The sequence below is a fragment of the Oculina patagonica genome, chromosome 1 (assembly GCF_052425735.1).
Source record: "Oculina patagonica isolate OP01 chromosome 1, crgOcupat, whole genome shotgun sequence".
Lineage (NCBI taxonomy): Eukaryota > Metazoa > Cnidaria > Anthozoa > Scleractinia > Oculinidae > Oculina > Oculina patagonica.
In genome coordinates this window covers 7,785,048-7,796,257 of record NC_135758.1, presented here as the reverse complement: position 1 = coordinate 7,796,257, position 11,210 = coordinate 7,785,048, and the positions used below count along the sequence as shown (strand labels likewise).

The 11,210-nt window shown below is 39.4% G+C and overlaps 1 protein-coding gene and 1 long non-coding RNA gene across 3 annotated transcripts; one reads left to right on the top strand and one right to left on the bottom strand.

Moving 5' to 3' along the window:
- Positions 1-265: 265 nt before the first annotated feature.
- LOC144655275 (uncharacterized) lies at positions 266-3,248 on the bottom strand. The gene is made up of 3 exons (XR_013571062.1): positions 2,776-3,248; positions 1,847-1,924; positions 266-1,293 (listed from the first exon to the last, which is right to left on the bottom strand). It is a non-coding gene; the product is annotated as an uncharacterized LOC144655275 (long non-coding RNA).
- Positions 3,249-5,862: 2,614 nt separating this feature from the next.
- Positions 5,863-9,975, top strand: LOC144654007 (uncharacterized). 2 transcript variants are annotated; one of them, XM_078514133.1, is made up of 3 exons: positions 5,863-6,007; positions 6,964-7,454; positions 8,673-9,975. In XM_078514133.1, the coding sequence occupies exons 2-3, from the start codon at positions 6,990-6,992 to the stop codon at positions 9,924-9,926; spliced, it is 1,719 nt and encodes a 572-aa protein (XP_078370259.1). In that variant the 5' UTR covers positions 5,863-6,007; positions 6,964-6,989; the 3' UTR covers positions 9,927-9,975. The 2 variants fall into 2 exon arrangements, with proteins under 2 accessions (XP_078370259.1, XP_078370264.1); XM_078514138.1 differs by having other exon boundaries at positions 5,983-6,007; positions 6,971-7,454.
- The last annotated feature ends 1,235 nt before the right edge of the window (positions 9,976-11,210 follow it).

Genomic DNA, 11,210 nt, shown 5'->3' with positions numbered 1-11,210 from the left:
TCGTTTGCTTAAGGGCCTATATGAAAACACGTCCTTCTGAAGCACTTGCGCGTTATGATAAGGTTGGAAAGAACATTTTAGCAGAAGTTACCCTTAGAAGGTATGATATCAATCGACGGGCCACCTCGATCCCAGGGCTTCCCTATATCTTGGTCCGATTTACGCGGACCGCGCTCTAGTTCACCAATTCACAATAATATATGATTCGACCTCTTCCGATAACAATTGTTTATTATTTTTCAATAATGAAATCAAAGAGCTCTTCGAGCCACGACTGAATTTTTTGCCAAGTTTAAAAGTTTAGTTTTCATTCCTTGAAAATTTATGAGCAGCAGGTGATTCAAACATTCCTTTGATGCACATGATGACAGATAAACGGCGGAATGTCAATAGACCTTTTCAGCTAGTTGGTCACGTGGTTTGAAATGGGTAAACATAACATTCAAGATGGCGGATTCGTTTGTTGTGTTCAAGTCGCACTGGCCAAAACAATTGAAAAACGTCCCTAAAGTATCTTCAGTTACTATTGCAAAGCAACCTAACAGGCTGTGGAGAAAAGGAGACTGCGGAAAAAAGGGATATAAATGCTATACAGAAAATTACATACACAATGTTTTTGTAAAAGAAGACAATCATGGATCGTGTTTCGTAAAGGTCTGCTGTTTCCGGAGCCAAAAGAAAAGCCGAGATTCCCTCTCAATAAATTTTAAATTGAAAAGTGACAAGAGAACAAGAGAAGAGGAACTGTTAAGTTAAGTTCTTACAACCACGCGCGCTAGACAAGAGAATAGACGATGATACAAGATACTCTGTCTCAGTTGTGCAATGTGTTTTTACTACTACAGTGTTTGTTATGTTAGCCTAGCTATTAAAGGGCCCACCCATATTCTATTAATGGAGAAGATATTATGAGTGGTGCTTTCAATTGTATATCCTATCCAAAAATTAAGTTACTTGCTTGAATCTACATTGCTAACTAGTAACTGCCTTGTATTTCATGCCTGGAATAATAAACTGGCTACAGAAAAACCTGTTTATGTTATGTGGTCTATTCATCTGTAATGCTAACTTTTACAATCATTTGGTGGTGATTTTTTTTTTAATTTGTATACTCTCTTGTCGTAGGAGTGGAGGGCACTTGAGTCATGTTTTGGGCCTTTTGTATTTGCTGAACCACTGGTGTTTTTTTAAGGATCAAGTACATTCCAGTAAATAAAACCTGCACGTCTAGTGTTCCTCACGAATGGCATAAACGAAGAGGGGATAGCATTAACCCAGAGCCAGCCATGAAATCTGTATTAAGAAAAGCTTCATTTGGTCATGGTTGACAACAACAATAACAACCATTTTATTTTGCCAAAAAAAACAGAAATAATTATAGCATAAAATAAATTACCTAAAATAGGCAAAAAAAAATACCCAGAATAGAAATACACAAACAACAACAATAGTTTTGTTCCTCAAAAGATGGAATGAAGCAAATTTTTACTTGGAAAAATATTCTCAAAGTGGAAATGTTACACACAGATGGTTCCTGAACAGCTGTAACACTCATTAGTTAAAATGGGATTCATGAGGTTTGAAAGTAAGCATCAAACTGTCCAGACTTGATTGAGTGGTACCCAATGAACTTATTGGTAGTACTAGTCGGGTATTAAAAATAAAGAAATGTCTCACTTTCTTATGACCTCCTTTGCATTAAACTAGGGGTTTTTTTCAGGAAGGGAGGGACGTTCAGTTGAATTTCAACTTTCTTTACTCCTCTTCAATATCAAAGCCTTAATCTGCCACGATACTGTCACCAGCATTTTAAAAGCTTGGATACTTCTTTATTTCCTGAAAGTACCTTAATAAATCCACTCCTTGTGAGAATGTGTTTATCAGATTTATCAGGGTTTGTACAGGTCCTGGAAGACAACTGGTCCTGGAATGTTTTAAAAATCTGTTAAACTCAAGTAACAACTGAATTCTTAGAACTTGATCATAAGAAATGTATGGAAGACAGTAAGGAGAAATAATATTGCGATCTTGGGAGTGAAAGGGTTAATGTGAATTTTAGAGTCCTGGACAGATCAATCTGAGTCCTGGAAAAGTCCTAAAAAATTGTTTGTGAAAAAGGTTATGAACCCTGTGAATCTGTGTTCAGCTGTAAACAAACATAATACCTCCCTTTAAATCAACTCCCACAAGAGATTTCAAAGTATTCAGTGATGGATTTCTAATTTGATTAAAGTATTCAAGTGAAATGGGCACTGGATTTTTATTTTAGTGCAATCTATGATTATAATATTATAATACCGGTACAAAGAAAACACTTTTAGAAAATCTGTGCTCGCAGATTTTCTTGAATAGCTCTCGAAAAGTAGTTAGATCGAATTAGCCTTCACCCTCTAAAGCCGTTTCAGTTAGCTTTACGTCAAGGACAGTATTTAGCTCTTCTATCTGTTTTTTCTTCTCTGGAAGCGACCGCTCAGGAGCTATTTTCGTCCAGCTGCAAACTGATGGGCAAGCGAAGTGGTTTCAGTCCTCTTGAACTTGTGTCAAAGCACACAAAATTCTCTTGTTGGAAATGCTCCAAACAAACTTTGGTATAAGCTAATACCTTGAAATCGTTCTTAGGATCTCTTCTAATTCTTGAAATCCATACATTAAAGCGACAATGTAACAAGCTTGAGTATTAAATTAAATGAATGTTTCAAGTTCATCAATAATGTTGCCGTAAATTGTAGGCAAAGCGTAGTTGGGATCGCATTTTAGCGATTAAATTTCTCTTACCTTGACGAGCTTTTTATCGCTGGGAAAACTAGGGAAAGATATCTCTTCGTTAGTAGAGATAGTAAAGCAGTTATACACACGGGAGTATAAATACTCCGTATATCGACATCCACGCACAATACTTCACTTCGAGGAAACCCGTGTTTGTTTACCCATTTCAGACCACGTGATCAATGTATGACGTATCAAGCTGAAAAGGTCTATTACATTGATATAAGATATTTTCGTCTCACGTGACTAAGTGCGCATAAGTAGCGCAGTCGGGTAGGAATCTGACTGCGGATCGAGAGGTCGCGAGTTCGAATCCCAGAGGGGAGAGTTTTTTTCTTTTTTCCTTTTTTTTTCTTTTTTTAACCCATAGCACTAAAATGGTTTGTTTATTATATCGCTCCGTAGGTATGCATTGCAGAATAATTTACATGTAGGCTGTTAAGTAATAACGCTGTAAAAAAAATATAATAGACTAATTCAGGTACAAATGTAAAAATTGTGCTGTTTTATCTGAAAAGCTTTTCCTTTTCTTGGGAACAAGCAGCCACGCACTCGATTTTAGCCAACGCTCTGGTTTCCAGATAGATCCATCGCTTATGAAGCTTATGTGAAACCCGATTTAGTTTTCGAATGCTCTTACATTCGACTACATGTCCCGGGGGGGGGGACTCCCATATGAAACGGACGGGGATGCTCGTCGGAAATTTTGAAAAGAACCCCTAAAAGAGACCAATCTGGGTGGGCTCAAGCCTTTCTTGACCCCTAAAAGATACCAAAAAACTAAGAATGGAGTTTATATTTGTATACCGTAAAATTCCGGTTATAAGCCCTGGGCTTATACAAGTTCATAAGGGGTTTTGGGTGGGCTTATAAATGGAGGGGCTTATAACCGGGAGGGCTTATAAGCGGAATAAAGAAAACGTTTCAAAACAAGTCACGGCAGTGTTGATAAAAATGCGATTTTAAGCTAAATAGTCATAATAAAGCAACAGTTCGCCCTGTTCAATACTGTCATCCAGCAGAGGGGGGCTTATATCCGGGGGAGCTTATAACCGGATGTATTTTTTTGTCTCCAGGTAGATGGGCCTTTAACCGGGGGAGCTTATAAACGGGGGGGCTTATAACCGGAATTTTACGGTATTTCTTCGTGTGTAACCCTAAACGAGACCATTATGGCTAAAAATATTGGCGTTTTGGGCGCTTTTTCTCGGAACACCCTAAGCGAGACCAAAAGTCCGAAATTTACACCCCTAAGCGAGACGACGAGCATCCCCGTCACTTTCATATGCGAGTCCCCCCCCCCCCCCCCGGGCTACATGTACTACGCTAGCTCGAAAGATAGACACGAAAGTCATCGATCGATTAATGCAGATTACTGGCTCTCAATGCATGTTCACTTTTTTGGCGGTCGATTACTTAATTCTTCACGTAATTGTCAGCCATATTTTGTTTCTTTGCTTCTGGTTTTTCTTGTAAACCCCTTTAAATTTAAAAGACCGCCTTTATACGGCCGCTTTTATACGGCCGCCTTGCTACACTATTTCTACAAGTATATCTGCTGGTCAGCGGAGTTGCAATGAGAAGTTTACAGATGATGGACCAACCGAAAACCGACCAACCGTGGCTACCCACAATACTCCTGAATAAATTCAGTCGTAAAAAGGCTTTAGATTTTCTTAAGGAAGTCTGAAACGAATGCGATCATACTGTTAGGAAGTGAAATTCTTGTTAGTTTGAAGTTTTGCAATCCGTTCTTGACACACTTCACCCCCCCCCCGGGAGGGTACTCTATATATTTTTGGGTGGGGGTGTACTGCTGGGACTATGAAACCCTTGCCCTATACTAGACCCTATTCAGCTGATTTCGCAACCCTTAACTATAATTAACACTGAAAATCGCTACCCTATCCCACATGTTATCTCAGACTTGCTGTTTTCAGAACTGTGTCAATATTTGTGTTTTTAACGAAAAACCATCTGTCAATAACGTTGCCTCAAAGATTTTATTTACGTTTTAGAAGGCCTCTTTGTCTTCCGAGTTTCTGTTCCTATTCTGGACTTAATTCCTCATACTACTGATCAGTTTTCCGGGAAATGATCCCCTATTCTAGACCAAAACTCGCTGATTTCTATACCCTAACCCAGAGTAAACTGCTTGAAAACCATACCCTTCACAACAGCACATACCTATATAGCTCATATATGGAAGTTCCCCCCCCCCCCCGGCTTCAATCACTGTGCTATAAATGGCATGTTTAGTCCACATTGCAAATTTAGTGACCTTGACCGTGGAACAGCGCCAGAGAAGATGGCTGAAATGCAAGCTACAACTTCCCTTGTTTAATAAAAAAAAAAAAAACGAAACCCCTACCGAGATTTGCCGTCAGCGTTCTTTTCAGAAGTGTAATATAAACAGAAGATTAGGTCTAGCTGTTAAATACAACTGAACATAGATTATATGTAGGAGCAAGAAGACCTTGTATATACCGCACAACTCTTTAATAATTCCTTTGCGAGTACTGAATAAAAAACACGTTTCCGGCAATAATTTATTTTTTATACATAGATTGATCTGTATTCATGTTATTGAAAGAATTTGATCACTACACTCATAATACGAGAAAAAAAAACTGATAGACCGGGTACGCGACGATTAATTTCTCCTGCGAGGCGGGATAGAAAAAAGCGCCATGCATTTTGTTAAATGGTTAATGGGGGCAAATTTTTAAAAATGGAATTTGGGCACTGGTACTGGGAATCACATGCAAATAGATTAAACAATATGAGATTTGGAAAATCTGGAAAACAATAGGCTGGGAAATGGGATTTGGGCAAAATTTGAGCGGGTTTTAAAACAATAACTTTGTTGAAACTTTAGAGGACTTATATTTCATGAATATTTTGAGGTTTTTTGCTTTCAATTTGAAAACCACGACATGTCAGGAATATGTCACTCTATTCTTCACGGCTGGAAAGCGAGCTAAATCCTGTCTACTGCGAAAGTCTGAAAGATAATACGTTGTTCATCCCACTGACTGAATGAGGTCAATCTTCTGTTTTTTTTTTTCGTTTTGCTTTAACGAAAAAGAAAAAGTGATAGACAGGAAGACATAATTAACACGTTTGTTGCGTAAGTGTAGCTATAAAAGTACTTAACAATCCATATATCTACCAGATGGGATTTTCCCATAGGTATTGACAGCCAGGAGCTTCGAATCGTACCCTCGTCTTTAATTCTGAGGTAAGCTCGCATCTTGATATTGTTTGGCTTATTATAACTTGATGTGCAAATATTATGCTAGTCAATAAAACATAGTTATTCGGAAAATACAAAAGAAAAACATTCAACATCGTTTACATTACAAAAAGTGGTTTTCGTGTAAACATGGAAAATTGCTGAAGATACGCATTTTTTTAAACGGCTACTTAAAACCTTTTTGAAAACTTTGTCCAATTTTCACTAACATTTACATCGTCAACGTTCGTTTTGAAATTAAGATCCAATATCCATTATTTTTAAGCTCTTTTGCTTATTTGGTTTGTGGGATAGAGTACTTTCGGAGAATGTGCGAATATCGTTTTGCTTGTTCTTTTCCTGCTCGGTGAAAATGGCCGACGAAGACAGCATGGTAGGCAACCATTTTTCCTTGTTCATTTTTGACATCTTGAGAGTGAATTTTTTGCTGAAAACCTTGGACTGAGGCGAGATTGACAGGATCAAGTGCGGCTACCATGCCAACGATATATCTTCCTATCCAAATAAAATATGGTCGTTTTCCTTTTCCCCCAGGTAACCTTCCTCTCCAGACAAAAATTAAAGTCTGGTTAAAATTTTTCATTTTCAACTTTGCTTCACCGTTTTCAGAGAGCAACATTTAATTGCACTATAATTCTTTGATTACATATTGGTTTGATGCTTGCTTGCTTGCTTGCTTCTTCTTCTTCTTAAACCCTTGAGTTCCTAATTGGAACATAGGTCGTCCACCAGAGATCTCCATCTTCCCCTGTCCTTGGCCACTTTTTTAATAAAGTTGGTTCCAACACATCCTAGTCTCATGTACTTCAGCCTCAGTTGATCTTCTCCATGTTGTTTTGGGCCTTACTTACTGATAAATTGATTGATTGATTGATTGATTGATTGATTATAATAGTTAATTGACCTTCTTCTATCTTATTTTTGTTTGTTTGATTTCCTAGGACATAGGGTTCCCGTTGCGCCAAGCATGTCAAGGAGGCCTCAAACCCACCTCTTGTTAACCATCCTCATCGCACTGCTGTCCAGGCTAGCCGCCTTGGAGCTGCCGTATGAGGTCCTGGACTCCATAATGGAACTGAGCGACCTAGACCAGGACTTCACAGACCTCACCAGAGTCAATGTATCTGATGACCAAGGCCCCACTCGTCCAATCTATCGACTGGACCTTGACCCAGACTACGTCGCCTACTACGAAATTGACATTGGAAGTGACTACGTAGTGTTGTCTTCCGGCCATAAAACTGGAGACTTCCGTGAGGTGGAGAGTGGCCCGGATCCAAGACCAACTGATGTACTCATACAGCAGGCTCAGAAGGATGATCAGCGGTGTGAGAAGTTTTATCGGCTGTCACCAATGGGATTGACAGTCTGTAAAAATGACAATGGAACTGTTGTTGCGGCTAGTTACAACTGGACGTCCAATACTGATTGGGTAGGAAAATAATGGAGGGTATTCCTATTAATAAATTTATTTTTTCGACTTTTTCCTTTTGACGTACGGCTAGCTTATTTAATTTGTTTAAGTCTACTCGACACTACAATAGACAAAAAATTAGTCTACCAACTTTTACAAAACGCGTGTGTGCTTCAAGGTTGTTTATGTTAGCAAGCATCTCAAGCAAAGGTTGCAAAATGAATGTTCCTCAAAATTTGCCATTAATTAATGCCAGCTTTAATTCCAGTCACTTAATTTATGTAATAAGACAATAAAGTTTGCAATTTATTGCCAGGTAACCGTTTATCGGTGCTGAGTGGAGATTCTGTTGTGCGAATTGCAACCAATCTTATGCAGCTCCAATTATTATTTCATTTCCTAGACACTGACCCAAAATAACAATAGGTGGCTGGCGATAGTTTAGTCAGAATAAGACACGCCCGTCTTTGGTATCCTATCACAGCTACACCAATAACATTAAAGAAAATATTTTAGCATAAATATAAACAACATTTACCAATGAACAATTTGAGGTCATAGTGACATCAAAATCTGTTTCCATGGCAACGTCATATGAGGTTAAAAATACACTATGTTGGACCTTCTGAAGCTAATAACTCAAAAACTACTCGGTGAAATTTTTGTTTTTCACATATTTTTATCCAACCGACAAAATAAACATTTTTCAAGGTGGCTCTGAACATTTCTAACAGAATTTTTTTAAAAATTGCCTTGTCGTTTCTTTTGTCCTTTAGACAAAAATATCTGAAAGACAAATTTTACCGTCTAGTTTGAGAGTAATTAACCTCAAACGGTCAAAAATAAGGTATCTTTGACCACATTTGCAGTTGCCATGGCAACTAATTTTGACATCACAGTGACTTTAAGTTGTTTATTAGTTATTCCTATACAAGGATATCCTGAAATTTAAACCTCAACATTACAGGTGTAGCAGCAATAGAATGCCAAAGGCGGGAATATCTAAAGTATTACGAGCCGCCTTAAACTCGAAAAGCTAGCTTTGCCTTCTCTTGCATTCGGCCTGCTTCTCATGTCAAAATATGTCCATTCCGAGACAAACATCAACCGAGACCAAGTCTCAAATATCGTGAAACGTTGATCTATTTGACTGGTTAATTTGACATTGCCATCATCGTTAATAAGCAATTGATCTCTAATTAGTTCCTCAATAAAGTATTCAATTTTGCCATACAGATCGACGATTGGCGTCAGCTGGACGACATGGTGAAAGAAAGTCTTAACGGACTGAAGAGGCAGTGGCGAGAGAGGGCAGCACACAGGCGAACAAAGACAGACTGGGCCACCACAGAGGTTGTTCCAAAAGGAAAAGAAAAGATGAAAGAAGACATTGATGAAGAAGCCCTTTCGCCTGGTTCTATCGTAAAACTCGCACTTGGTGAACGCTTCAGATCTGCTCAAGTATACATAACAAACTTTGGTAACTCACGCATGCGCCCCAGTTCTAGATCAGAATGGCAGCGGAAACTTTGTAACGTGCTTGTCGACGTATGCAAGCCGGACGGAAGTACCAAGGTCAATCCATCTGCTATAAAAGAGACACCCAATTATCTCTTGTACCTGAAGCTCGAGGTCCGTGGCAACAGGACATTCGTGGGAAATGTCTTACAGTGGCACGAAATCGGATTTGTGGTCGAGATCAGTGGACCCAAGAACGAAGTGATAAAAAAACACTTTGCAATCAGTCTGAGTTCCAAACGGTTTAGGCGTACAACAGGTCTAAACCATATCAGGTTTAAAAACGATTTCCCGGACTATGAACAACACCTTTGTTGCGGTTGCAAGAGTGGCTGCAGTCCCGTGGCCTGGGCGCAAGTGTTTGGATACTATGACAGATATGCACGTAATTTCCCTGACTTTTTCAGTCCAACACTATACGGAGATAGCAGCATAGTGGCTCCGCTATACCTAACAAGTGGTGTTAAGCGCTTCGTGGAGGACATTCGATCACAGGTCGAAACATTCTGTTTCAATGGCGAGGGAGCCACTTACAATTCCAAGATGAAGCTCATAGCGGCATGGTTTCGAGCGCGCCAAGGATCCACCTCGCGCGTTGTTACGTTTCTCGAGAACCGCAAAAGACGAAGCAGTTCCGGCCTTGCAAGCGTTCAACGAGGTGGCAGATCGTGGATTGAATCCAAAGGTGCTCACTACATCAAATATGGCTACCCCGTCATTTTTAGCATCGTGATGGAAGGAGGGTCCGGACATACGGTCGTCGCCACAGAATTCAAAGAAAAGACCAGACGTTATCGCGAATGTCACACCAGGAAAACCGGATGGTGGTGGGGCGAGAGAACCAAAGAGGACTGCTCCTGGAAGAGAGCTTATGATTATGAGTACTATGTACATTATGGCTGGGGAGGCCGCGGCAATAAGTGGCAGGAAATAAACCCACGAGGTGCCTATGTTGCTTATATCAAAAAATGAGGCGTCTAAGAAATGCGGCTGCTCTTGTTGTTGTTGTTAATCCATTTAGATCATTTTTAGGCTCAATGCATTTCATATACGCTACTTTAAAATACTGCTTAAGTTGAGGTAACTTGCTTATTATAGAATTAAGGAGTGCTTTTAGTGAAACGTACATATAAAATTGTTCAATTTTTGTCCAAGTAGCTTGATTCAAAGAGGTTCCGCATTTTTCACGTTATAGTTTGGGACTCTGTAAAGTGCGGATACGGACGGCGGATGCGGACGGCGGATGCCGGACGGCGGACGGCGGACGACGGACGGCGGACGGCGGACGGCGGATGGCAAAAAAAAATTCAATAAATAAAATAAAATTCAAAAAAATTAAAAATTAAAAATAATTAAAATTATTTTTTCTCAAAGGGTTCTTCTGATTGGTTCACAGCGCGGGCAAGGTTCTCCTATCTCTTCCCACAAGCCACGGTAACGCTTTCGTGAGTTTCATTTCGCGGCGAGACGAACGAACCCATGACAGTTTTGCTCTCCAAAATCGATGTAGTTGCTCACAAACCGATTTTTGAAAGGGAAAATAAGCAGTGGAATTGAAGGCCTTGAAGTTCTCCAAAAGGCGAGTATTCATTCTCCATATTGACAAAGTGAAGTTATAGTTTTATGACCGTGGTTTGTCAATCGTTGTTTGTGTATTCGCACTGATTTCACGCCATTGCGGTTAACTGCAAGTCGGCGCTTTACAGACTCGATTTATCCTTTCAAACGCCTTGCTTCTCTGCTACTTTTCTCCAAACTCGAATACTACTTATCGCCATTCAAGAAAATGAGATGCTTTATTTAAAAACAGTCAAATTAATTCTCGGAATATTGTGCCTTGTGCAGGCGACCGAAGTACATAAGCTTATTTCAGCTTCATTCAAGTTTCCCTTTGCAAACTATTTATTAAAACAAAATACTGTGGAAATCAACATTGACGTTTTTGACTCGTTAAATACAAATCCCAGCCTGCAAATAAATATATATACTACCATTTTCATTTTTGGAGCGACCGTGAAAGGCAAACTTTTTTTGCGTTTTCTCACGTGTAAAACATTCAAGTTTGTCTAGACAAACTGTCGCGTTTTACAAGTAAACCATTCAACGTGGGTGTCGGTAAAACGCCGACTCGGGTCGGGGCCGGGGCCGAGGTTGGGGTCAATTTTTTAATTTTTTTTTTTTAAATTGACTGATTCACTGAAAAATTCACAGAAAAAAATATAAAGTTTATATTAGCGTGTGGGTCATTTCGAGTCG

Coding starts and splice junctions, on each gene's coding strand:
- LOC144654007 (XM_078514133.1), top strand. CDS start 6,990: ATGTCAAGGAGGCCTCAAACCCACCTCTTGTTAACCATCCTCATCGCA. Junction 7,455..8,672: donor GGACGTCCAATACTGATTGG/GTAGGAAAATAA, acceptor TTTGCCATACAG/ATCGACGATTGGCGTCAGCT.